At 41.6% G+C, this 27,717-nt stretch overlaps 2 protein-coding genes across 2 annotated transcripts in view; one reads left to right on the forward strand and one right to left on the reverse strand.

Annotated features, from left to right (window-relative positions):
- The window catches only part of wdfy4 (WDFY family member 4), a 39,223-nt gene extending 12,090 nt beyond the window's left edge, over positions 1-27,133 (reverse strand). The window contains exons 1-49 of the mRNA XM_062430382.1: positions 26,966-27,133; positions 25,530-25,787; positions 24,306-24,417; positions 23,415-23,539; positions 23,075-23,203; positions 22,695-22,884; positions 21,893-22,082; positions 21,424-21,584; positions 20,055-20,287; positions 19,831-19,970; positions 19,457-19,587; positions 18,866-18,967; positions 18,562-18,752; positions 16,871-17,601; positions 16,647-16,740; positions 16,299-16,513; positions 16,098-16,192; positions 15,739-15,967; positions 15,299-15,375; positions 14,993-15,211; positions 14,605-14,783; positions 14,273-14,504; positions 13,727-13,878; positions 13,535-13,646; positions 13,255-13,445; positions 13,005-13,157; positions 12,849-12,922; positions 12,210-12,371; positions 12,005-12,099; positions 11,798-11,894; positions 11,467-11,669; positions 10,406-10,572; positions 10,199-10,318; positions 9,940-10,101; positions 9,694-9,852; positions 9,105-9,231; positions 8,866-9,017; positions 8,304-8,542; positions 8,106-8,218; positions 7,795-7,986; positions 7,592-7,701; positions 5,141-5,218; positions 4,814-5,005; positions 4,632-4,707; positions 4,328-4,542; positions 2,558-2,706; positions 2,344-2,458; positions 1,917-2,002; positions 1,760-1,822 (exon numbers count right to left, since the gene is read on the reverse strand). Coding sequence (XP_062286366.1) covers positions 1,760-1,822; positions 1,917-2,002; positions 2,344-2,458; positions 2,558-2,706; positions 4,328-4,542; positions 4,632-4,707; positions 4,814-5,005; positions 5,141-5,218; positions 7,592-7,701; positions 7,795-7,986; positions 8,106-8,218; positions 8,304-8,542; positions 8,866-9,017; positions 9,105-9,231; positions 9,694-9,852; positions 9,940-10,101; positions 10,199-10,318; positions 10,406-10,572; positions 11,467-11,669; positions 11,798-11,894; positions 12,005-12,099; positions 12,210-12,371; positions 12,849-12,922; positions 13,005-13,157; positions 13,255-13,445; positions 13,535-13,646; positions 13,727-13,878; positions 14,273-14,504; positions 14,605-14,783; positions 14,993-15,211; positions 15,299-15,375; positions 15,739-15,967; positions 16,098-16,192; positions 16,299-16,513; positions 16,647-16,740; positions 16,871-17,601; positions 18,562-18,752; positions 18,866-18,967; positions 19,457-19,587; positions 19,831-19,970; positions 20,055-20,287; positions 21,424-21,584; positions 21,893-22,082; positions 22,695-22,884; positions 23,075-23,203; positions 23,415-23,539; positions 24,306-24,417; positions 25,530-25,787; positions 26,966-26,986 — 7,808 coding nt within the window. The 5' untranslated portion in view covers positions 26,987-27,133. The remainder of the gene's footprint in view (positions 1-1,759; positions 1,823-1,916; positions 2,003-2,343; positions 2,459-2,557; positions 2,707-4,327; positions 4,543-4,631; positions 4,708-4,813; positions 5,006-5,140; positions 5,219-7,591; positions 7,702-7,794; positions 7,987-8,105; positions 8,219-8,303; positions 8,543-8,865; positions 9,018-9,104; positions 9,232-9,693; positions 9,853-9,939; positions 10,102-10,198; positions 10,319-10,405; positions 10,573-11,466; positions 11,670-11,797; positions 11,895-12,004; positions 12,100-12,209; positions 12,372-12,848; positions 12,923-13,004; positions 13,158-13,254; positions 13,446-13,534; positions 13,647-13,726; positions 13,879-14,272; positions 14,505-14,604; positions 14,784-14,992; positions 15,212-15,298; positions 15,376-15,738; positions 15,968-16,097; positions 16,193-16,298; positions 16,514-16,646; positions 16,741-16,870; positions 17,602-18,561; positions 18,753-18,865; positions 18,968-19,456; positions 19,588-19,830; positions 19,971-20,054; positions 20,288-21,423; positions 21,585-21,892; positions 22,083-22,694; positions 22,885-23,074; positions 23,204-23,414; positions 23,540-24,305; positions 24,418-25,529; positions 25,788-26,965) is intronic.
- Positions 697-1,571, forward strand: lrrc18a (leucine rich repeat containing 18a). Its single transcript, XM_062430381.1, has one exon. It carries the CDS (start codon positions 717-719, stop codon positions 1,569-1,571), a length of 855 nt encoding a protein of 284 aa, XP_062286365.1. The 5' UTR covers positions 697-716.
- Positions 27,134-27,717: the final 584 nt, after the last annotated feature.

The following is a 27,717-nucleotide window of genomic DNA, read 5'->3' on the forward strand; positions in this document are numbered from 1 at the left end:
ACTATCATTTATCAAAGTCCTGATCTGTCTCTTTGTGCACAAGCTGTACACATACTGTAGTACAGTACAACCATGTATGTCAACACACTTGCATGTGAATGTCCTACACGTACACGTACACGTACACACACACACACACACACACACACACACACACACACACGCACACGCACACGCACACACACACACACACAAATAAGTGCACACACACACAAACTCCTTGCCTGAAAGCCTGAAAAGAGCCAAACAGCTCAATCAGTTGAATGGTGAGGGAGCATCAGCACTCATTTGTTTTTGCTGTATTACCCAGTGTCGCCTCTCTCCTATTGTTCCCCAGCATTAGCCTTAATTAGAGAGTCGTGCTCTTAAATACCCCCATGGGCAACACCGGGTGAGCATGCACTAGTGCAGACATAACACTGCAACACACATGCACAGTCACACACACACTACTCAAGCTCTCAATCCTCAGAGACCATGCTTTCCCTATTGCCCGAGGCCATACATAAGCCCTTGTATCTGAATAAATCACATCAGCTTTACACACACATACTTACACGGAAACATACACACAATACATTTATTTGCTTTAGCACTGTGTGATGGTGAAGATTAGATAAATGATTGTATATCAGCCTCTTAAAGGCAACTATCACAAAAGTGAAGCTGAATTTTTAAAGTGAATTGTGCCGTAATTCTCTGTATGTTGTAGTACCATGCCCAAAGGGAAGGGAGCCAAAGGGACAAAGGTGACTGTCAAGATTGCCAAAAAGGCAATACGGATGACACCAGATGGACGGCGCAGACTCATCCTCAGCAACATGGGAATAACCATCTTCCCAAAGTGTCTCTTCAAACTGACCAACGTGGATGAGTTGGACCTAAGCCGCAACCTGATACAGAAACTCCCAGATAACATTGGGAACTTCTCGTCACTCAGATGGCTGGATCTACACAGCAACAAGCTGGAGTCTGTGCCCGAATCCATCGGCAACCTAGTGGGACTGACCCACCTCAACCTCTCTAACAACTGCTTAACCTCTGCAGCTTTGCCCTCTACACTGGGTCTGCTTACTAGCCTGAAGAGTCTCAATCTGGGAATGAACCAGCTGGATGACCTGCCTCCCACTATGGTGGCTCTAGACAGTCTCCAAGAGTTAGGCCTGTTTGATAACCTCTTCATCAGCCTACCAGAGTTCGTGAAAGTCTTACACAACCTCACTAAGTTAAACGTGAAACGGAATCCCCTGTCGTACATTCAGGAGGATGGTGAGGGGACGCTGAAGGAAAAGTCAGAGCCAAAGGAAAATGTGTACCTGTTCCACGAGAGCAGCCTGTGTAGGACATGTCTTAAGAGATGTAAAGAGCAGACGGAAAGCTTTACGAGAGGAGGAGGAGGAGGAGGAGGAGGAAGAGGAGGAGGAGGAGGAGGAGGAGGAGGAGGGGGAGGAGACGCTTTTGAGGAGAAAAGAATAAGGACTTATACAGGACTGATTGTACCAAACTCAGTGGCTACAGTCAATCAGGATGTGTGGAGAATAAAAACGTTAGAACATAAGCCAATCAAATGACCTAAAAGCTGCTGACATCATTGTTAGACAGCCCTACAATGTTTTATTATATGTGTATTATATCTAGCTACATGTTACTCACCTATTTTTGATGTATTTCACATTTTAGTTTATGTATTAAAAAGAGATCACTTTTACTGTCTCAAAATGTTGCTGTTTGATGTCTGTGACAAACTGATGACACTTACTTTGCATTAGCAATGACCTCAGCAACCCCTCTGCCTTTTAATGACGATACTACCGTGCACAACCTGCAGGGAGAGAGAGCGAGATAAAAGATATGAGATCCGAGTCAGAATACTGAAAAAAATATTTTTTACCACCCAATCTATATAAATGTAGTACCTTTTATATGCAGAGACATGGTCTTTATTCAGGAATACCAGGAAGGCTGAGTGTCCATTTTTCATGAAGACCTGGATAGCGTTGTCCTGATGGTGGCAATAACAAAGAGGACAGCAGCTCTTCAGTTACCCAGAAGCAGTGACATTTGGGTCTAGTACATATTTATATCTAACAGATCCCCTGAGCTTAACATGCATGTTGAATAACTGTCAACTCCACATACAGAAATAACAAATGGAAAATAACTGCAAGCACATATTGAATGCACAACAATCTGCTGTTCGTGCTGTGAAGAGAGGAGAAATGTAATATGCTCAAACTTTAATATCTAAAGTAAATTTTCTCCAACTAAATCCTGAGTAGACACAATCTGAATATAAGATGCTTGTTTATTTCTGGCATTAGCAGGAGAATTTGAATGTCTGACCTCTAAAAGGAATCGCATGAAGCGGGCCTCCTTGATGTCCTCATAAAGCCAGCGTCTACAGCTGGCTGATATCAGCTCTTTACTAAGCATGGTGGAAATGAAGGAATCCCTCACACTGGCAGAGAAAGAAAGAGAATAACAGATGACTGATTGAAACTATGCTCTACACATTTTGCTGTAACTGCACACAAATGTAGCACAAGCATAGCTGTACCTGCTGGGGTGGTGCTTCCTGCAACAAACATCTCCAGAAGGACAAAGAGTGAATCCCTCACATAAGAGCAGACTCTCCTTCCCAAACAGCAGCACCCCCTCTGTCACTCTGAGGCTGCTCACCATCACTACACACATCTTGGACTTTACCTAGTGAGATGGAGAGGGAGAGAGGAGGAATGAAAAGAGAGATACATTAAGCCCCTTGTGAGAGGTACAATTCACATCAGCACATTTCTCTCCTGGGATATGACATGGCAGCAACACAGGCACTTCAGGCTTTACTTGATTGATCATTTTAATCACATATTTTAATCATTATTAAAAATACACAGTTGAACACTTCATTATCAGAGCTGATTGATGAGGAGGAGAAGGCTCTGCCCCTTTTTCAACAGTCTCTGTTCTCCTTCCAGCACCGAAGTGGACCCACATGCTGCTTTCAGCGCTGGTTGCGGCTAATGCTAACTGCATTGTGATAATGCGTGGCTAATTCTATTGTCTCCCCTCATTTCACAGTGAGTGTGTGCACCTGGCTGTCTCCTTGTGTTGGCCCCTCTGCAAGCCCTCTGGGACACAGCACCCAAAAACCATATGGGGCCCCCAACATACCCACAGGCCCCTCACAATTTATACTAATCAAATCAGACTCCCTACCCCCAGACACAAGAGTCACACACTTGGTGGTGGTGGAGGAGGAAGCCCTGCCAGGCCATTATTAGGAGAATTAATCACTGCCACATACACAATAGGAAACCTGCTAAGTGATCAGAACCTCTTGTGCGATTGCACACATACAGACATGCAATGATGGATAATATCACTTGTCATGTGAGAGCATTTAAGAGTCAAGGTGAGTGAGCCTCAACATGGCACATACATTTTACAATAAGCTGTATCATGGTCCCATTTTATGGCGGTTTCCATAAGTGAATACAAAACTCGCATCAGGCCTATGGTCCCTACCAATGACTAGATTTCAGAAAAAAAACTAGTTAAATTTATTGTTATCAAAGATTAAATACATAACAATAAACTTGTTTCCTTATCTCCTTACTGTGCTCTGGACAGATATGCATTATCAGTCTGAGGGTGATTTAGCTGATGATGGGAAGAAGGAGAGAAAAGGAGGACTTTTATTGACTGAGAGCCTAATGTCAGACCATTGATTTCTCCCCACACACATTACTGTCATAATCACACTATTGGCGCTGGAAAGCTAATTATGCGTGGGTCTCCCTTTGTGTGTTATTGTGTGTGTGTATGTGTGTGTTAGTCCGTGTGTGTGTGTTAGTCCGTGTGTGTGTATGTGTTAGTGTTTGCATTTTTCAGAGCTAATGACTCTGTTCATTTGACAGGAAGCTCAGCAGGACTCACACACTAAACCACTGCAAGACAACAGGACACACTTGCACACATCACACACTTACTAAGCGGATGTAAGACAGCTTGCATCACCTCCTACTGTTTTTATTAATACTTCTGTCAGAAACATTAAAAGCCGCGGCTGGTTGCCGGAGCAAGAGAGTCCCTGTCAACATGTGCCTTGGTTTCTAACTCACTGGAAGAATGAGAAGAGCTGAGCTGGGCCTCGACATTAAAACATTACACTAATGAGGAAAGATGAAATTCTGATAGCAGCGCTAGGCTACTGGAATCCCTCAGTCTACATCAGATAATTATGATTGTGAATATTAGCAGGGTGGGAAGCAGTTGTGCTTGTGTTTAGGCAAGTTGTTTTTAGCCAGGCATGCCTCTTGTGCTACCATACCTCCTCTCCAGGAAGCAGCTCCTGCAGGATGATACGTATGTCAGGGCAGTCCTGTGTGTGGGAGCAGGGTTGTGGGGTGCAGGGGTCGAGTGGGCCCTCACTGATAGTGGGTGTCTCACTCAAAACAGGGAAGAAAGTCAGATGATCACAATCCTGGCCTCCCTCTTCTTCATCCTCTTTAGCCTCTGCTCCAACTTCACACAGGATCTTTGGCTCTTTTACAAAGGAAACACAGATTTTCCCATTGAGCTGCATTGTGGGAAAGGGAGATTTTCAAAAGTCAGCAGGCAACACTGGTCCTCACCTGTGTCTGCTTCTGGTCTAGTTTTGCTCTCCTCAGACATGCCAGTCCTCAGACACAGAGACAGAGATCCTAGCATCTGTTGTAACAACATACAGTACTTTAATATATTGAAAACAATTATTATTATATACTATATATATATTCCAGCTCCAGAGGTTGCCCTCTAAACTGAAGAGCTATACCCGTTTGGATCGTCTAAGAGCCTTTCTGCGGATGCGTACTCTGGTCCGGTTAGGTCCTTCAGCAGCATCTTGCACCCAGTCTCGGCTCAGCAGCACCCCTGGGCCAGGGCCGAACACGGCTCTCTCCCTCAGCAGTTCCGCCTCCACATGCAGCCACTTGGAGCTCACACGCTCCCACTCAGCGGCTTGTAACTGGGCCGTAGTAGGAGGCCAGCACACAGGGAATAGATGAGACAGAGATAAACATTATAACAGATCCAATTTAAATAATTTGGGCTTGTTAATAACATTTATTTCAATATATCCCTAGAAATATTTCTGTCAAACCTGTAACTGGTTTGTCCTCATATTCTCAAACATGTTGTAGCCTCTCTGTCGATGTGACTCCATGTAGGACAGGAACTCCTACAAAGAAAGGAGAGTAACCTGATGGGTGCAAATGAAAAGAGCAGGCAGCACAATCGCTCTTCCTTTAGCTCATATTGTACACACACAGCACACATCATGTTCACAGATTGTATATTCATAATGGTATTGTTGTTTCCTCATGCAATTACAATACATTCATGCAATTACATTGGTTCTAAATTGCATTCACTGGGCAAAATAAGCTAGTGGCTACAGTCTTACAATAACCCTGTCTGGAAATGTAATCATTTGTTGGTGTGATCTAATTAACATAAACATTAATATCACTGAGCCACGCCACAGTCAAGGGCAAGGTAAGTGCGTGTGCGCCTTTGTTGTGCGTGAGCAAGTGCGTATGTGTCGATGAAAAGGGAAAAGAAAAGAAAAAATAGAAAAACCCAAAACAGAGCCGTGTCGACACTGCAGGATGCTCATGTTCAGCAGACACACCGGGATCATATTCTGACTGTTAACTGCTTCATTAAGCCCATCATCACAGCAGTGCTCGCTGAGAGAGTAGTGAAACAACATGTGTCCATCCTCACAGCTGACCCAGGAAAGCCATTTAATTGACTGAATGAACATGCTGTAATTCTTTATATCGAGTCTTATTTACCGATGATAATTCTGTGTTTTGGGGTATAACCCTATGAATGCCATAATTGATTTCAAGTACAATAAAAAGGAAACAACTACTTCTCTAATACAAGAGATGCAAAAACTTGCCATAATTTCAGAATAAACCCATGCATAAAAGTTGACAGCAAACTTTGACAAGCCTTCTGGAGAGTGAAAACTGTTTCTCTAAATGACTGACTGCCTATCCAAATGAGAAGTTGTGCAGAGAAAGAAATAAAGGAGTAATTTGAGGGGAGATTATAGAAATATTACAGACAGAAAAGAGAGTAATAATGAAGTTTGCAAGCTAGAGCCATGGTGTGACAGATAAACAGCAAGTCAGCGTCATCATTGTCTAATTTCATTCCTTCATTTGGACAAACATAAGTAATATATAGCATTAATTACCCTATTTAGCAGATAGGAACCTCATTGGCTTTTTAAATGCTGCATTAAATACATAACTCATCTCTTCCCTCTGCAATTAACATCAGAACATCACACTCATTTCCATTTTAATGACTTCCCAACAATAAGCCACCTTTGATGATAAGGCAACATAATGTCAACTTCATTCTGGGCTGGCAGTGAATGTGTAATGAACTTAACGTGATCATTAGTGCTGTTAATTATCTTTCTAATATGAGGACACAGATATGATTATGGAAACTGCATTCGCTGATGAAATAAATCTTTAGAAGGATTGCACTGAAGCTTGACTGAGGACAGAGTCTGCCTATCAGTCTCTATATTCTCATTCATTACCTACAGTAGGCTTTAAAACTCTTTTTCTTGTTCAATAAAATCTGAGACTCGGAAACTATGCTCATTGCTCTGTAGAAATGTATCACTGTGGATCCAGTGACTGAAAAGAGACTCCCCATAAGCATCTCTCATGACTTGCCAAATAAAGGTCATGAGTTGATGATCCAGAAATTAATTAATGACTCACTTGTTTCTTCGTGAGAATGGAAGGAAAGTGGCTGACCATTACTGATGATTTGAATATCATTTTTTGAACACTCTCGCCATGCCCCAAACCTACTCGGTGGTGCAATGCACTGCAGAGAAAGAGAAGGCAAAGATCCCTCCCTCCTCTTGCCTGCCTCTCAGATGGAAAAACAATTCATCACCCTCTCTGATAGCCTGTCAAAGACGGATATGATAAAGAATAACATCAAATGAATAATGTTTTCATCAGATTGGTACCACTATAATTGCCAACCCGATTTCTGTGGGCAAGAGATGCGCGTAAACAAGAACGCACACACTTTCTGGGGTTGAGACAGACACACAGACGCGGTAATTTCATGCCTGTGTGCCTGAGTAATATGTCCCCGCTCCCTGCTCCAGATGGCTCAACGTCTTAAGCGTTGTGGGGGAACTAATGATGCGGGCCACGTGTTTCGGGGGAAAAACAACAATAAACGCGTCTTTAACCTTCAGCAGCAAACAGTGTGTTTGTAGTGAGTGTTCCCATGGATAGGCCTAACAGATATCAATTACTATGCCCACTCAGGGGCAATCAGCTGTGATAATCCAAATCCATTTAAAGAAATAATCAAACACCCCCACAGGGCTGGACGGCCCACAACACAAAAAAAGCAGTGACTTTGGGATGATTGTTGGTACAGGGACACCTGGGGAAGGGTACCAACCTCACACTCGTCAAAGGGGACAACAGTCACAAGCATATGCATCTTTATATTCTGAGAAGGACCACACACTGTGAGGGAATGTGAACGTATTTACCTCCACTGTTACTGTCTCTTTGCCCAGTCTGCCCAAAGCTGAGCGAACAGCACTGCTGATCATATCAAACTTGTTCTGAGAGCTGCTGGCCAGCTTCTTCTTCTGAGACTCTGAGAAGAAATTTTACAAGCAAAATTTCAGATCTCTTTCTGAATGCACTGTCCAAATTGCAAGTCCAAATTATTAATACAACAAGAGCTAACCTGTGTGTAGCAGCCAGGCTTTGTGTGCCGTCTCCTCCCACAGAGGGCTGATGTCAGTCATGCTGACAGGCCCCTTCTCTGCTGTTGGGCTGGCTGAGATCTCAATCTTATATGTTTCCTCAAGCGTGTGTTGCCTCTCCGTCATGACCTTTAACCAGCAGACCTCCGCTATGGATACTAGTTCTTTGTCATCTGAAACACATACACACGTTTGTTCTGAACTCTCAAGCGACCCAGTAAACCTCAATAGACTTAGTCCATTGAGGAAAATGACAAGATAAAGTGATGAAAGTAAATAAACGCTCCCATACCTGTGGTCAAATCTGCTCCATTGGCAGAATGTCTGGTTACGTTGGAAAACAGTTGGGCCGAAACTTTCTTGTTGCGCACTTTTTGTGCCACACTTCCAAAACCTTCAGGGTAGCTTTAAAAAAAAGTGTGATTTTGTGAATTTGCAGAAAATTCTGGTTTCATCTATACAAATGTGTGCACGTCTGCATGTGGGTTACCTTCCAGATCGTATCAGTAACAGACAATGAAGAAGGCATGTAACAAAGTTCACATTTGCATTGTAAGTTGCCATGACAACATCCCAGCGTTCATTAATGGTTTGTAGCGTCCTGATGACACCTTCCTTTTCCTCTTGGGAATGTCGAGGTTGAGACAGGAAGTGAAGCAGGACTTTATTGACGCACGAATAGAGAGCTGACACCGTCTTTTCTTTCTGAGCTTGGCCTTTCTCCAGGGCCTGAAAGGATACAGAAGTGTATCTGTTATCAGTCAGTGTAAAATAATATCAAGTTAAATATTTTTAATCCTGTGGTTTAGATTTTACATTATAATAATCCAAAACTCAAACTAGTTAAAATAGTCTTCTCATTGACAATCAAAAGATTTACAGATGAACATTTTGCAAGCTTATTAATTTGCTGACCAGTGCAATAAAAATACAACTAAATGTGCATTATTGACTACTTTTTTTCAATTGTTAGATTAACTGTGGAATTTTTTTTCAATTGAGCGTCTGTGTACACTGTGTATATAATACGTTTTTTTGTATGTTGATCTTACCACCACAATCTGATCTGTGAGGAAGTTGATCAAACTCTCTGAGTCCCCCAAAAATGTTCCACTGCAAAGTTTCTTCTGCAGAGTCTTACTGACGAGCACTACATTCTCCATCAACGTGCCCATCTGCCCCTCAGGTCTATCACTGTTGGAGTCTAAGAGAAACCGTAAGATTCTTTTAGCATTGACACTAAAGGAATGGTCAGTTTGCGTTGTGAGATAATTCTACATGGACATTGTACCTTGCGAGATGAGATGAGTCATGTTTTCTTCCTCATGGCTCAGCATGTGGATGATGTCCATGATCAGCTCCAGCAGCTCAGTCTGGAAACTCTGCCTCTGCTCCAATGATGCACCATCTGGAGAGAACTGTATCATTTATATAGTTAATCAGTTAGAAAACATAATGCAACACTGTTTTGAAAACAACATATAGAAGGAAAGTCTTAAATGTCATGGCTCTTTTTTCTATTATATAGTGAGAGGAAAACCTTGTCACATGCTGTCCTAAGTGTAGGTGTAGATGGCAGTGCGCGTACATGCTGGCTGAAAACACATCTACAGAAATCTGTAGCTCTTGGCCTATTGGTATTTTCTCTCTCCTAGTGGCAAATGATTTTATCATCAGTAACTCGGCTCTGCATTATTCAGTTACTGAGCAAAGAGTGGCACCTACTGGAGAAATAAAAGTTTTGCAGTATTATAATATATTGAGCACCCTTTTTCAGAGGGTATACATTTCAGCAAAAATGTCTGTTTGTATACATGAATGAAGAAATGTGACTGTGATCTGTTAACAACATAAATGACTGCTTATGTGTGTGCATTCACCTCCAGCAGCAGTGCCAGAGGATGTGTGTTGCTGCTGGCAGAAACATTAAGAAGACTGTCCATCAGCAGAATACGAATAAAGTCGCACACTGGCTTCCTGGATGAATGACTCTTGGATGCGTCCTCACCTTCACGCACTGAGCAAGGCTCATTCACACCCTGAAAAAATTAGACAACCAGTGAATAGCACCCAGAGAGCGAAGAATTGTTCAGATTTCATAAATACTCTAAGTATAACACACAAACCTCTGAAGCATCTAGGGGGAACACAACACTAGCGAGCGCATGGAGGAACTCTGCAGATGCCCACAGTGGGTCTCTGGGGCGGAGGTTATGGAGTAGGCAAAAGAACTGCATCACACTTGCTGGTAGCTGCAACTCCCAAGATGCATCACTGCCTCGTCTCTGCTATTTTGAGGAGACAGACTGTTAGTGAGGAGAAAATGTATTCTACATTTACAATTTGTAGCAAAAATAGAGGAGATATAAGGAAATATATTTTTACTTGACTGGTGATGACTTTGACTAATTCCAGCAGTATTGTTGTAGCCTCAACACAGAGCTGATGAGCGGGATTGTCTGCTTGACTATCAATCAGTGACTGTAGGACATCATCCAAATTCACCTGTAAAAAGCAAAATAAAATAATTATAGTATGGATGATGAAGATGATGATTTCCAAAACTGATTTCCAAAATGAAAAAATACCCACCTTCTCCTCTGCAGTGTGACTGGGCCTCTTTCCCAGCAGTAGATAAGCTAGTGCTTCATACACCTGCGGCAAGTGAGAGTGTCTCAACAGCAGTCCTTGTAGAACAACAAACCCTGGGCACGTAATGCTGGCACACTCGTATGACCAAGAGTGGGCCCGAAGGTTGTCTGGTGACAAGGCAAGAAACAAACGATAATGAAATCTGATTTAGGATGAACAGCTCAGTAACATGCTAACACATTTTTCAATTAAAAAATATTTTCATTATGGATAAAATCAATATCACAGCACTAAATGGATTTGTTTCAATAATGATATCAATCATGGTATGGATTATGTATGCACAATCATGTTAAAGTAACAATCATGAAAATCTCTGTTTCATTCTCTTTGGCAGCACCTATGGTGATAAGTGGTAATTGCAGGTGTGTTTTTGGACCTCATTTCCCAGAGATCAAAACATTGTCACTTGCGTGATGCCAGTCAGTTGGCAGTTGGGCCACAGCTCCATAACAATTTGAGGCAACACTAGTAAAGGCCGCTGCTTCATGTAAAGTGAGTTTAAGAGTGAGTATGTTGTGCTAGCTCTGCCTACCCTCTCTGGCGGGCCGACAACTGCTGAGTGGTGGAAAATGTGTGACTAACAGTGCACATGATTTTTCCCTGGAATATTACCACCGAGACCCAGTGAATCAGAGGCTCAATCACCATTGTTTTGCCTCATTCGGAGACAGATAATGACTCAGACATTCATTTAAATGAAAATCTTTAAGATTATTACTTTAAATGATTATTACTTTAAATGAATGATGAATGATTGGAATTGAGCAGTATGGTAATGTCAAGTGTGATGTCAAAGAAAACTCAAAAGGCTTTAAAGAATATTCATAAAATTTCAATAATGGTGATTTCTAAACAATGTGTCATCCATTTAACGAGTTTAATCAATTAAGATATCAGAACTGTATAACACAAAGTTAATTTCATCATTTCAGTGAAAGAGGCAAAATGTTTATTATATGATTAAATCTCCCTGCTGTGTCTAATTATTCAACTTGTACCCATGATAGCAGAAGGCTCTTCAATGCTCTCTATGAGGGTTCCTGGGAGCACCCCATCTCTGAACATGCTCTGCTGGCTGGCATCGCACATGAAGTATGTGAGCAGGACAAGACCCAGTTTCAAGGTGCAAGGGTGAAGGTGGGGCTGAAGGAAAAGCAGGAACCAATCACTGCCCAAAGCCTCAAACAAGACCTTTTGTTGACTAGTGCAGAATAAGAACACAATAGACTGGGTTAACATTTCTGTGCTGACATTATGGTACATGAAATACTGAGAAAAAGTGTTTTTGCTTCACTTTTGGTTTGCTAAGCAATAACAGATGCCACTCACTCTTTGATTAGAAGGCCGTCTGAGCTGAGTACTTCACAAAGAGCAAGTAACAGCTGGTTACGAATCCAAATGAGACTGGCTGGACCAGAACTCTGAGCTACAGTACAAACAAGACAAGTCTGGATTACAAGTACTGTAATAAGTTGTGTCATTCATGAGGAAACTGATGTAACTAATTAAGATGTTATTGTGTGCAACTTGTTTTACCTGTAGTTTCTTGGTAAAGATCACTGTCAGAGATGCAATGGCTTTCAGTCACGTTACTGAGAGGAGGTAGTGTGTAGATCAGGAAGAGCCCAAGTCTGATCAAAAATAAGATCATATTTCAAATACAGAGCTAATCCAAAAAATGTCATGTGAAAACTGAAAACAGAAGCAGCTTATTTGTAACTGGTGTATTTTCAGGCTGTACCTGCTTATGTCCGAAGGGGTGAAGTGTGCTTTCAGGAGGCTTGTAATGACACAAGAAATTATCTTAGCCTTTCGAAAGGTCACAGCAGGATCAGAAAGCTCAAATAGCAGCTTTGGTAGCAGGCCTACACTGTGCATGACCTCAGATATCCTGCTGTCATTGCTGAGGACACAGAGAGTGAAACAGAGAGAACATTAATATCAATCACAATCTGTTACCACAGACAGAAAAAAATCTAATTCAGCAATCCATGCACTCGTACAGTCATGCTCTTCTCTTCAGCCTCTGTGACTGATTCTGCTGAACATTCCTTGGACTATTCCTGTCGTACATTTTCGTGATACTGATGACAGGCTGCTGCAGATGTGGACAGAACAGCTGATAAGGTCTGTCCTCAGTCTTGCACAATACCCTCTTTATTTCAGTACTCAGTATTACTTAACTAGTTTCCTGTGAGTTAATGATGAATTAGATTAAACCTACAACATACTCTGTGTTAGTCTGGTAGCACACACGAACACACACACACACACAGACACAGACACAGACACACACACACACACACACACACACACACACACACACACACACACACACACACACACACACACACACACACACACACAGAGTGGTACTTACCTTGAGGATTTCAAGATTTCAGAAAAGTGGTTCAGAACAGAAAGATCCAGATTGTCTGATGTGTTCTGCCACACCTGAAAAGAGGGATATTGAAAATGAATTAAATGATAATTAAGCTGATTAATAGATTAGTTATCCTTAAATCGGGATGCTTACCTCCAGGTCTGACAGCAGGGCCTGGAAAGCAAATGTGTTCTGCGGGCAAGCAGAGCCAGAGCTCAGCTCCACTGAACTCGAGAGATACAGAATCAGCTGAAATGTTCTGTAGCTGACCACATTGCTCTTCATCTTCAGCAAGAAAGCTAGCAGCTACAATGAGAGCAAATTATATATGAGAAAACATCATAACAGTAAAGTAGCAAATTTTGATGCTTATACATAGCTACTCCAGTGATTTTAAACAGACCTTGTATCCGTTGATGCGGTTCATTTCCTGCTGCATAGCAGGGTTAGTCTCCAGCACAGAGAGAAGAACCTTGACAGCTGCATACAGAGAGCTATCATCTGCCGCCATTGCAACTAGACTCAGAACAACTGTAGGCCCACCAACATACAGGAAACCATTGGCAGCACTGCAGGGGGTAAATGTACGCACACCTAGAAGGGAAAAACCATGAGCTTAACAAATGTGTTTGCAGTAATCTACATAACAGCATACACACTTTTTTAAAGAATACTATATTCACCGAAATGTCCAACCAGGGCTGCTCCTATAGTACGAGCTGTTCCACTCAGATGCTGGCTGATGTTTCGAGCTAGGAACACGGGGGTGGAGTGATCTCGAGATGTTATCCCCATCTGTAATAAGATACAATGACTGCTACAATGCACCTAAATAACAAACACATACTGTAGTTTCAACACAGGTCAGACCATACCTCTTTAGCAATAAGTCTACAGTCCACCTCATTGTAATCTTCTCTGATCTGTGCGACAGTTGTTAATGTAGAAATTGCAGGGTTGATGCCAAATGAGATCCTCTCCTCAGGAACTAACCTGCGAGGGAGAGACTCAGGATCTGGATCATGGCCTAGAGAGATGTGAGACAACACAGGTAAGTTGAACTGCCTTCTACAAGCTATTCTGCAAGAGCAAGAGTGAGCAATAATGGACATAATAATGACCTAAATACATTAATATATTTCAGGTATGTATCTTAATGTATTAGTAAATATTTATATGACACATGAGTCATAAAATATTACTCTTAAAGTATTCAACAGTTATTGTTCTGCATCAAAATCTAATCTAAACTACAGTCATAAAGAATCTAGAAAGAAATGTTATCTTATTCGAGGGTCACATGTTACTCATAAACCACATAAAATACATTTGAAGATTCTTCCAGGATGACCTACTGGAGGGTAAACAAGGAACAACTGCAGAAATCATTTCCAAATCTTACACAAGATCTTGTGACTCACCACTGCTGCGAAGAGCCAGGAAATTTCCCAGGTAGGCGGTGCCTTGTGTGTATAAGACAGCTACAGCCTCAGGGCCCAATGCCTCCTCAAACAGGTAAGCTGGACCAACACGCCACACTAGAGCAGCATGCTCCTTCCAAATGGGTGGTGTACCTATCAATCCGTACACATCAATCACAGCTGTGGGGTCCATGGAAACATACTGGCCAGGGAATGGCTGAATATACTTCATCTGACACAAAAGGTGGAGATATGAGATGTTATTTTGTTGCATTTCCATTCACTCAAATACTTAGGTAAATGATCAGCTCCTCTGTCTCCTCTTGTCCTACCTTTCCTGTCCCCACTGCCTTGCCGTTGAAGTAGGCTGAGGTCAGACAGCTCTTCTTCAAATCTTTGGCCATAACCACAGTCAGATGGTGCCACTGACCTGGGACCAGCATGCTGGAGCAGCGAAACCTCAATGAGGTGGGCAAAGAAGTAGGGGTGCACATCTCAGGCTCCATCATATCTGTTAAATGAGAAGAAAGACTAGTTAAACTGATGACTTAACTGCTGTGCTGTCCCATTTTGAACACGACTGATAAGAAATAGCTGACAGTTTGGAAAGCTAGAGAGAATGCTACAAAGCTAAACAGATTCCCTTAACTCCTTGTCAATCAATATATGTTATGTAAAGTTCACTGAGGGCAAATTTTGATTAAACCTTGTCACAGTTACCCAGGTATGTAAATGTTTCCTCCTCTGTGGAGATGACCAGACAGCCATCATAGGCAGAGAAGGAGATAGACAGACAGATGTACTGTTGCTCAGTCCGGGACATGTGGCGAATCACTGACAGTAATCGGATTGGGTGGGAATCGCAGGCTGAACTAAACCTGTTGATCTGGAACCAGCAGGAAAATGACAAACCAGCTGTAGGAGGAAAACCCCGGCAGTCTGAAAAATAAGAGGGGGATGATTAGACCATTTATTTTGATATATTTACAAATATGAAAATATTCAACATGCAGACTAATCTCTTACCTCCTCCTATTCCGCCTGTTGAGATTGCATCAGCTGTTACTCCTTTCACTGTGGCCAGAGAAGGCAGGAAAAGGCAGCTGCAAAGAATATTACCACATGCCAAACAATAAGTGAAAAAAATGATGTTGACTGCTCAGTGATGACATTTTTCTAAACATTAGAGTGATTTACTCATATACTAAAACCAAATCCAGTGATTTATTTTCAACCCTTACTCTATAGTTTTTTAAAACTACAGCACATGTACAATCTAGGTGGGATCCTATGTGGGATTCTGATCATCATGACTGAAAAATAACCTGTCTTTCCTGTATTACTAATTTTGTTTATTAAGCTTAACAACACCTAGGGAATCACTAAAAGAATCAATGAATAGTCTTTTAGTCAAATCTATTTGATACTGCATGACTGCACTGAAAACCAGTAAAACAATGACTTACCCATATCCACTCTCACTCATGTCAAATTCTACAAAGGCAGGTGAAGAGGAGACTCTGTGCGGTCTGAAGGTGCGCGGTGACGTCATGGACACCAGACTGATGATCTGGTGGATGGGTATTGCTGAACCAGCAGGGGATTCACTGCGAGTTGTAGACTTTAAAAGGCTGAAGGTTCGCTTCAGTGTCTTTACTGGAGACCCCGATGAGGTGTCCTCCTCTGTACTCTCACCTGACAGAAACAACACAAACCAATTACGATGTGTGACTGACTTCATGTCTGTGTTTATATTATATCTAACATCCAACAGTAGTAGTAATATAAAACAACACAATGAGAAAGTCACAATACAAATATTTACCATTTACTTTGACACCTGGGGTACATTCAACTTGTAATGGCATGGATGCTTTGTCTGCCAAACACATAAGAGGGTCTCCTAAACACAGGAACTTTCTGAGGAGGAAAAGTAACAAACATATCAGATACAGTATCTTGCGTGTACAAATAGATTTAAAACACACAAAATCCATCTGAACCTCAGAGGCTGAGCATGTCTGACCTGAAGTTTGAGTGTGTGATGGACTGGGAGGAGAGTTTCTCCAGGATACGTGTAACAGGTAGATGTAACGGGTGCTTTGGAGCCAACAACATGCTCTGACAATAAGCCAGGAGTGTGGAGACCAGTCCCCCCTCACACATTATCTGCCTGTTTTGCTCAGATTTGACCACAGCCTGAATGTGGTATGCCAGCGAGAACTGGACCTCCATAGAAAGCTGAAAAAAAGGTAGGGCAGCCAAGTTGGAGCTAAGCAGAGTAAGTACAAGTTTGTCTGATACTGGTGGGCTTGTCTTGTATGAAGTAGTATAAACAATTAAGGAACAAGACATGTTCAGCTTAGAAATGTACCTGTGGATCCTCTGGAGTAAACACTGATGGAAGTAGAGTCATAATGACTCGAATTGCTCCTGGATGAAGAATAGCATGATGGCAGGTAAACCGACTGTAAACCAAGCAAAGAAAAACACATCTTGATACTTACAAACATTACATATGGTCCCAACTCAACACTATAATTTTGACTTGTACTGTACATTAATTCATCTTATTGTAAATGTGACTAAGATATCCACCTGTACTGAGACTCTGAGCAGACTGTAGAAACGTTGGATGGTTGGTTTCTAGATCTTCCCTGTGTGTTCTCTATGGATTTCGGACTTGATGCCAAGTGGACAGGAGGGGATCCTGAAAACACCCCTTCATTCACTGCTGAGCCATTTAGTTCCTCTTTATCTCTGTAACACACACCCTCAGCTTCTAGTCCAAAGTTTAGCTCCTGTGGAGAGTAGGTCCCTGTGGCGAACTGGTCAAGATAGGAAAGCAGCCTTATACATGTCCGAAGAGTAACAGGCAGATTAGACTGCAGTTTGGTGGAGGTAGTAGAGGCATTTACAGGAGCCTCTGCTAACTCCACAAACTGATGAAAGCTTTTTCCTGGAGACTGGTTGTCCTCTGCAGCTTTGGGAAAGCATCCTTCCTCTCCATCCCACTTCCCATCCTGTGGGCCGTCGGTGTGGAAGCAGCCCAGCTGCAACAGAGCTTCTGCCAGCCGTTCATAAAAGCCGCCATTCTCAAAATGGTGTGCATTTACTGTGTGAAGATGCACAGCTAAGGACAGGATGTGGAGAGTGAGAAGGAGGAGATCCAGCAGTTGTTGATGTCCAAGGGACCTCCACACTTCTCCCTGGGGAGGGTCAGACAGAGCTCCTTCCATGTCGACCACCAGCGATAGCAGTCCAGTGAAGCCCCCTGCTCGTCTGAAAGCATCCCAGCTGTTAGGACTCTCCAGCACCTTCAGCACAGACTGACACACAAAGGACAGCAATCAGACATACGCATCATTTCAAAAGAGGAACGCTGCGCTGTGAAATAACCAAGTCACAGTAAAGCCTAACTCTGTCTATTATGTGTAACAATTAACCTCAGAGAATATATTCTGATAGACGCAAAGCTTTCCTCAATCTCTCAGCTTTTAAAATGATCTCTCTTGTCAATTAAAACAATGTAATGAAAAATAGATGAAACATATAGATATATCATAAATCATTTCAGGTAACTAGTTTTTGGAGGTGAACAAAATCACATTAGCTTTATTCAATTTAGAGAGCTAATCCATCAGATAGGTAATGTGTGAGGCAGAATGCAGAGGGAAATGTGATTAACTGAAACTGGAGTAATCACAATGGCTCTCAACACTTGCCAACCCAGGTCGTACCCAATCTGATTGCCACCTGCTTTAACTATGTTAGCACAAAGCACACACACACATATAGGCTTCTGCGTGCGTGCATAAACAAGCACAAGCGCACACACTAAGACTCACACACATTGAACACACACAATATCTGCAAGTAAGTGCTGTTCTCGCTGCCATCTATAAAAACGGACACATACAGTAGGTGTGTAACTTAGTTAGGCTTAATCAGATCTCTGTCCCATTCACTGATCTGATAAAGGTGGTAATCTTCAGAGTGCCACAGCACAATGCTGCTGGCCTAATCAAATCGGTCCAGAGTTAACAGCTAAACCTGTTTTAGCAAATCAATCTGCATTTGTCGATAATGTAATCAGGGTCCCACGTGCTAAGAAAATAAATTCACTAGCTTATTATGTTTTAAGTGCATTACAATTTGTTATGATTTGATGTACAGTGGAGACTACACTCGCAGTTCAGGTAAGATCATGGCATATCTGAGTATTTCAGGATGTGTGTGTGCTGTTGCCTGGGAACGAGTGTGTGTGGGTACATGTAAGATGTGAGTACCTGCAGAAGGTCCCGCTTCAACCCAAGTTCCTGTTGTGTAGAGGAGCAGAGGGCTCCTATTGCTGTACTCATGAACTCCTCAGGGTTAATCTCAGCTAGCTGCTCTAAGATGCTCAGAGTTGGACCTCGATATTGGTCTTCATCCAAAAAGATCTTTATGTAGGGAACCATACCAAGGTCTCGCACTGCAACTGGAGCACAAATGCAGCATAAATAAAATAAAAAACAAATGGTCGCAGAAGGTGAAAGAGTAAGGAATTCAATAAAAAAACTGAAGGATGTGTGAACAAGTGGATGTGTATACCTGTGTTTTTGATTGAACGCAGAGTAAGGGTTGACACAACCTGAAGCATGCAGGTAGTGAGCAGTCTCTCGCTGTCCTCCACACTTGGCAGCTGCTGTGGATCTAAAGAGCACAAGAACTTCAGATGGAAATATAGAAGATGAGAAGATGTCTTTATTTTTTTTTAAGATTTATTTTTGGGTTTTTTGCCTTTGTTTACATAGTAACTGGAAGAGATGCCGACAGGAAGTAGGGAGAGGGAGAGGGGAATGACCTGCAGCAAAGGTCCTTGGCTGGATTCGAACCAGGGACGCTGTGATTATGTGGCATGCTTTCTAACCACTCAACCACCAGGTCACTCCAGAAAATGTCTTTATGTGTTACATTTGACTGTTGAGCTACACTTGCAGGCCCAAGATCCAAAGTTCATGTTTTATTTAAAAATGACTCATTTTGAACGAAAAAGTACTAATATGTTACAGGGTGTGTTGCTCAATCCCAAGTTCACTGTAATGCTGGTGTTATTTCAAACAATCACTCTCTTTGTACTTTCAGCTGTTTTACAATCATGATTACATCAGAGGTGGAAACACATGACATCTTGGTTCATACTTGATTGAGGGGCAGAGACAACTCCAGCTTTCCTGAGGATCTTAGCTCTCCTTCGAAGTTCCCCGAGCAGCAGCTCCAGCAGACCCAAGTCACTTAGCACTTCTGCTAGCATACCACTGTGAACTGTCAGCCTACAGAACAAATGAGAAACATCTTATTCAGCCTATACCAAATAAAACAATGGCTAGAAAATAGCCAGCTCTTTTCCATTAAAATTATACTGTATTTATACAAGACAAAATTTGGAATTCTTACCTCATCTGTTTCAATGAGCAGAGTAACGTTATGTGGGTGAATTTAAGATAAAATATTCTACATATGAATATGCTAAACAATTCTGAGTATCATAGTAATAACTTGCTACCACTGCTTACCTGTGAAAACATTTGAGAGCCACAACTCCAAACTCTGTCCCTGCCACCCCTGCAGCCAGTGTCCCAGCCCAGCTTTGCTTCAGCACACTGAGTACACAACGCAAGGTCTCATGGGGAATGTAGTTCAGCTTGAATATTACCTGTAGGAAACCCAACATTTGATCAGACATAAAAATTGTAGCAAAGAAAAAGTATGCACAGGGACTTGACAATAAAAGCTGTACCATCTCCAGCATTGAAAAGAACAGTTTATGGACAGGTGCTGGTTTCTGCGACACACAGACAGCCAGTTGAGCCATTGACTGGACAGTCCACTCCAAGAGAAAGAAATTGGCTGGGTCCCTCTCCCATATTGTCTGTAGGGTTCGAAGGACCTGGCAACACAGCAGAGAATCCTGGGAATTCAGCAAGGAGGCCTGCAGCAGATGGAAAGCAGGCAGGTTCTTTACTGCCAAACCTGGAGACAAAGGTACATTAGGAGATAAAGAATTGAAAAGTGTCAGTACACTGCACTCATCATAGTACATTTTAGCACTTTACAACTGGTCATATTGAATAGTTTGCATGTTAACTTTTTGAATTAGGGTAGAATATATCCTTGTGGTCGTCTATACAATACTGCAAAGCAAGAGCAGCCAGAGGTCAATTTAGCCAAAAGATTTTAAAAGTTCAATTTATCAGATTTTGCTTTCGCAAGGTCTGACAGTCAATTTCATAGAGGAATGAAAACCAATAAATTACAAACAACCTTTAACACTGAGTGCATGCTGAATTCCATAAGCAATCGAGTTTAAGATACATAGATAGATTGAAAACAAACAGCATAACATGTATGAAGGTGAAAGAAACGCAGCATAATCTGCTTTGATCAGTTTGTTTGCTGCATTGTCAGAATATTTAGAGAAGGTCTTAGATTTGGAGGCCAAAACACACTTGTGTTTGTTGTAAATAAACATATACCTGGTTAGTGATAGGATTAATTTGCACGTTTAATCAAAATTGCATCAGAACCAAATAAGATCAGCACAAAACAGCCCCTGGCCCCTCTGCTGGAAAGAGATACACTCCTTGATGTGATAGATGGCTGCTGAGTGTGTGTGTCTGTGTGTATGTTTGGATGGGTAAGTGTGTGTTTATTATGGACACTCTATTTATGAGTGTTGGATGGAGGTGTGTGTGCATCTATGATAGATGGCTGGTTGCTGTAGGCCAGTGGTGAATGGATGTGGGGCACACTAACAGAGTTAAAGGAGAAGCCTCCACTTCATCATCCCAGACATAATCACCTCAGCTTCCTGTTAAGCTGAGGGGTGGTGTACACTGCAGTGGGGTAGCGGTGGGGGTGTGTGGGAACTCAGTAAAAGGGGGTGATGCAGCTTGGGTGGGTTACATGAGGGCAAAAGTGCAAAGAAAGGATGAACTATGTGGTCATTTGGGAGCTCCATTTCCCCTCTCAGCCAATCTTTGCTGAACCATGCAAGTCATAATAATGGGATGGTTGTTTAGTTTCTATTCTCATGAACCAATCAGCTGTTAGACAAAATTCAGATGGTGTGATCAGAGAATAACAACGTAGGACTTGTGGTGACCTACCCTTGGTGAGTGACGGGTCAAACTTAAAACCTGGAGGTTGAGGGTTGCTGACACAAAGAGCCACTTTCAGCTCTGTTTTTCCAAGCATGGTGAATGATGCAATGAGAGCCAGCAGCTCCTCCACCGACTGGAACTGATCCGCAGACACACCTTCCTCACAGCTTATGATGGTATAATGATCAGAAACAACAAAAGAGAAGTAAAGAACTCTCTGTACCGATATCTCTACGAGTGGAGTAATATGAATCATTGAGTGCTTTGATGGAGATGTATTTTTACAACAGAAAATTCCACTGCATTTCTCTTGGCTTAAAAAAAGGCCACAGACACAAAAATCTAATTCCTTTGACGCCTTTTCATTTCTTTAAATAACTGTGTTTTCTCACAGAGAGACTGAGTCTCATTCATTCCTAATCCTGAACTCTCATAGTCGTCTCATTATTTCTGTGTTTCTGTCTTTTAAACTCACCGTTTGAGAATGTTCTCAAGGGCCTTGTAGCCATTGTTGGTGTCAAACTCGGTGAAGAGGGCCGGACTGAGGGGATATGTGTCTCTAATGAAGCTAAACACAGCCACAGCTACCTCAGCCAGTAGTGATCCAGAGACATCAGCCTTGATGTGCAACAGGTTCTGGATGCAGATACGAACACAGTTCTTGCCTAAAAAGAAAGATACATGCAGTACATCACAACAATAGCCTGAAAATAAAATGACCCCAATGCAAAAATTACTAATTATCACCACAAACAAAAGAGTGATGTTTTGAGCATGCTACTCTTTATCAGAACATCTTTGAGAGATATATAGCATATTACAATAATTAACTGATATCTTTCATTTCCCCCAGTCTTAGCGTATGGTCAATTTATATGTGAGCTATAGAATCATGTGAGCAAAGAACATGATGAAATACTGGTAATTTATTGATGTCCACAGCACATCTAAATAAACATGTGTGCTTTAGAACATTTGAGTGAATTATCTGCGCTAATTGAGGCATCATGTGAAACATACTTGCTGTATGTCTCTCTGCTGTATGTGTGGTCATGGGTCTCTGAATAATCAACTCATTACTGGAATAAAAATATCAGTCTGCACAAATAACTTTCCCCAATAAAATCAAGTTATTCACTTTCTGTCAAGCCTGTTTTCTGATATTTTTAATACTTTACCATGTGTGTTCAGTCTTTTTCGTGGAATTGATGGAATTTAGTCTAATATAACTGGAAGCAACTAATGTTACTTATCCCAATAGTTTTGAGTTAGCTCACCTAACAAGCTTGGGACAGTGTTGCTTGTTGCTGCAGCAGAGACTGCCTTGAGGACACGGGAGGCCTGATGCCTCCACGAGGCGCTGGTCTGGTCCCACAGCGACGTGAGTCCAATGATCAAGCACTGCAGTTCCTGAGTCTCTACCAGCCTCTCCACATTGACTGGCTGCCTACAAAGCTGGAGGAGAACCTAACAAAACGGCAGAGGGAATGGTGAGTGAGTCCAAAATACAAAGAGGAAAAAAGAGATGTGGAAGAAACTAGAGAGAAGTACTGCAGAACAAAGAAGAAAGAAGGAAGAAAAATGCAGATTAAACAAAAACATCACAGATATAAAATACAGGCCATTTCCTCAAAGGAAGGAGTCAGCTATTATTCACCTGTGTTAGTGACTCCTGAAAGGTCTCTTCTATGATCATGTTTTCCTTCTTAGCTGGAATGCACACCAGCAAGTACAAACATTTCACTAGAGCAGACGGGAGTCCTGGGTTTATACAGGACAGTATATCCTGAAAACAAAACAAAAAGTGTCTAGTGTCAGTCTAGTGTTGTGAAGATATACGTAGAAATTGTTAACATGATGAATATAATGTAATGTTGTGTAGTTTCCAAAGTTGGTCAGGTACTTCAAATTAAGTATATTTTCCACTTAAATGAATGTGACTCTGACAACATGAGAGTACAGGGAAAAAAACTTTTAAAAAACTGTTAATCACTTACTGAGTTGTCATTTGTCAACAGCAACAGAGACTTTAACAGCAGCCATCCTGGACTCTCCCCGACCCCATAGTGTGTCTCCTCACCCTGCCTCTGGAAGAACTGCACCACCTCATCACGAGCACCCTCTGATAACACAAAAGATTCTTCAATGTGTGCTGAACAATGACCCTGGAAGCCTAAGGATCATGGTTTTAAACTGAGTGAAACAAAGAAAAAAAGACTGCTACAGTACATACTGCACTTTATTCTCTTTGCATTCGCTTGTCATTCAAATAATGTATTAATTCTGATAAAATTGTTTATTTTTTCTGATATAATTGAAGATCCTGTGTACAAGTTTTCCGTTAGAAAAAAAGGAGGCATGTCAGAAGTTTTCTCATAAATTATTCATTTCTATTTCTGAAGACAAAATTTGCATTGTGTCTTTTTTTGCAGGTGCATGTTTTTTTGTGTTACACAGAAGTTCCTGTTTTTGATTTAATATGAGAGTGGTGTGACCTATAAAAAGAAAAGCTTAGTCCTGAAGTGGGTTGAGACAAAAACATGGCACTTTTATGGTTTAAAACACTTAGTCAGTATTTCACATTTTCCTTCTGGTGCCTTCTTCAAACTAAAACCCATAATAGAGCAGCAACAACAACAAAAAAAGATAGCATCTACTTCCATAAAAACAGATAAACATAAAACCAAAAAACAACCACAGACAGATTGAATGTGCTTTGGTTTTTCACTTTTAGTAATATCAGTGACATTTACAATATAGAAATTATATTGGCCTACTTGGAAAAACTGCAGCATGCAGAAAAAGCAGAAGTGGATAGAGAAGACACAAAGTCCAAATACCTCGCGGTAACTAAGCTGCACTGTATGTGCTGGTGTGTTGTTAAGTACCTGCAGGCCTTTCTGCCAGTCTGTTGTGGATGTTATGGATGACAGTGTCAGCCGTGAGAGCCACAAACCCCTCCATGTCCAATCCTTCCAGTTTGTCACCATCCTCACAGACCTGCCATCAGAGAGGAGAAAGTCCATCACATAAATATTGGCATGCAGAAAACACCTTAGAGACCCCAATGTACTGACAATATAAAACATTAAACTACAATTTAAATATCATGTTGATATAATTTCAAAACTGTTTTTAACACACAATTTACATCATAAAATGACATTTTAACCTCACTGGGTTGCACTTTGCCAACTACTGTAAGTTCTCATCCTGCTCTGAAAGTATGTATCCATATTATAGTTGGATCTCATCTGCTTTGGCTAATGCACTACGCTATAAATAATAGACGCCAGTGCATGGTATATGCCTTTTTCAGTTCCTTAAGAGGATATTACATTTCACTGAGTTTGCTGTTCTTAAGTTAGGCCCTATGTTCTGGTCAAATCTCTGGTCATGAGGCTTACACATACGCACATGCACACACAGCTACACAACTAAAAAGAGTGATTATGTCTGCAGCTGTAAGCCTGATCAATGGTGTTACACACACACACACACACACACACACACAAACAAACAAACACAAACACAGAGAGAGAGAGAGAGAGAGAGAGAGAGAGAGAGAGAGAGAGAGAGAGAGAGAGAGAGAGAGAGAGAGAGAGAGAGAGAGAGAGAGAGAGAGAGAGAGAGCAAGAGAGATCAGTGATGGAATTTACACTGACTGTGTGCATGGGTAAAAAAAGATGTGAGGTTTCTTCATAACTGTGATGCAATTCAAGCACGGTGATGAAGAAATTCCTCATTATTACAATTATTTAAAGCAAGGCCAGAGGCCATGGATCTGTAGTGCGTTTGTGTTTCATGTTCCAATTTAGTAAACTGCTTAGCTTTGCTGGGAAACCACATAAACATTCATTAAAGGGACGGTGATAGGATCAGCTGAGGGCCAAACATCTGACTACTGTCTCATGGTGTTTTCATTGTCAATTCAAGCTGTTTTTGAGGCCATGATAGCCTGAGGCATCCTTTGAGCTGCAGCTTCACTTCAGCTCACACAAAGTGTGTGTGTGGAAACACATACAGAATTCATTCAGAACTGAGGATCAAACACTCACTTGGCTAATTGATGTACTGCAAAATATAAGTGTAAGAAATTATGAAGTCCATACCTGAATGAAGAGAGGCAGGACTTTGACTAGATGCTCCCCTCTCTGCTCTAAAGGAACATAGTCGGTTCTGTGGTCAGGGCTTGAGCATGTGTAAATTCCTAGCTCCTGTAGTTGTTCTCTGAGCAGCTGTTGCAGCTGAGGGTCCATACAAGAGCCCTCCACTTTCTTCACCTTAAACTCCACAGACATAGACAACTCCCCTGAAGCGCTCAGCTCTCCAGTTTCCTTATTGATCCTCTCCCCTTTAGCACTCTGGTCCTGGAGGGGATAAAAAAGAGAGACACAAGTGACAAATCCATAGCCTATTCAATCCTGAGTTTTCATAATCTCTGCAATATCTTTTAATTATTTTTTATTTTTGTGTTACTTCCTTGGTTAAATGTGTCCATTACCAAAACTTCCCCCAGTACTCCGTTTACAGAGAGTAGTAGAGATAGAAGAACAGACCACTGTCAGTCATGTCACAATCTCTCTCTCACACACACACACGACTGGTTTACTACACTAGTTATCAACCTCTGTGGGATCAGCATGGTCAAAGTGATGCCCAATTATCAATAATTGGAGCATATAATGCTCCAAAGATCCAAATGTCTGATTAGTCTTATAATTTACCTTTTCAGTAAAACATTGACAGTATGACCCTTTATATGGTGCTCACATGCAAACAATGGCAAATCAGGACCTTTTGTTCTTATAAAATGAAATACATGTGACACTGATAAAACCCCCTTTGATTTTCTTCCCCTCTCAAGATTGCCCTACTATTCTCAAAGCTATTGATAAAGTGAAATAATTCCACTACAAATGTTAGCCCCTCACACAGGAGGCTGTTTACATAAGTGTTACACTTCTCTATCACACTACACAAGTTTCGGAAAGTTCTGCTACCAAGCAGACGTGTCACTGTATGACTGAGGCTTGACTAGAGCATTGGTTCCTCATTACAGTGGCACTATTTTGGGCACTCTGTTTATAGACAAACACACACTCATGATGAACAATGAAAACAATTGGTAGAGACAGGCCGCTAAACTGATAAGCCAGAGCCAGTAGAATCAGTTCTGATGATATGTAAAGGGAGAGGCGGCTCACATTCCACAGACGTTCATTAATACTTTGATGTTTCCTCACGTGAAAACCTTCAGTTTCTGAGTGTATGAGAGAGACCGACAATACAGGCATTGTTTGTGTATCTTTCTAAAGTTTGTTGTGATGCATGTATGTACACTGACAGCCACTAAACCAGTGTCAAATTCCTTGTATGTGTTTACATAAATGGCCAGTAAAGATATTTCTGATTCTGACAATGATTTCACATTCTGACATACACACGAGTATGTCACAGCAAAAGAAGGCATATGATCTAATTTACAGTATGTTTTTCAAAAGAAACGTCATGCATGCAACACACAGCTTAGACCTAATGTTATTACCTGTACTTGTGTGAGAGCCATCTGGGAGTTTCCAGGCTCTGAGAGGACGCTGTCCGTTGTGATGTTTTATCCCAGCTGAGTGAATGGTCTATCTCTGTCCATGTCAGGAGGAAAGACAAGCAGAGACCTGCCAAGACATGACAAGCCCTTACTGTGCAGACCCTTCTGTAAAACTACCCGCCCCTTACTAATCTGCACCAAGCACAGACTGAACTTTGAACAAGCAGAGCAACTCACATCAGCTTTCCCAGGTCATGTGCCTTCTTACTTCCTCAGAGAAGCAGAAGTGAAAAACTGTTGTTTAGCTGGTTGGATGGGGCCCTCCCACCGCCGCTCTATGAAGATTCCTAACCTTTTTATAGACATGTTGTGTAAAGCTGGCATGATCTGAATCACAGTATGAATGTCACATGATTCACAAAAGAAGGCACCAAGAACAATTTATAAGTTACAAGTTTAGGTATATAATTTAAAGGCTTTTTTAAACCTTTGTGTTTGAAGGGTTTAGTGTTGATAACAATTCAAGAAAACTAAACCTAACTTACTGAGTTGATGTTCAGTGCCAGATCTTGATCCCCTATAACATTGGGGAAAATATTACGTTGTACCTGTTTTTTGATTCTTAATTTTGGATCGCTTTGTCATTCAATGACATTGTGGGTAACTGTGGTTTAAGTGCTTGTGTTGCGGCAGTGAGTGGAATTGCAGTGAGACTAATTTACTGTTTGTTATTGTACTGGCGACACAGTGCA

The sequence above is a fragment of the Scomber scombrus genome, chromosome 12 (genome assembly GCF_963691925.1).
Source record: "Scomber scombrus chromosome 12, fScoSco1.1, whole genome shotgun sequence".
NCBI lineage: Eukaryota > Metazoa > Chordata > Actinopteri > Scombriformes > Scombridae > Scomber > Scomber scombrus.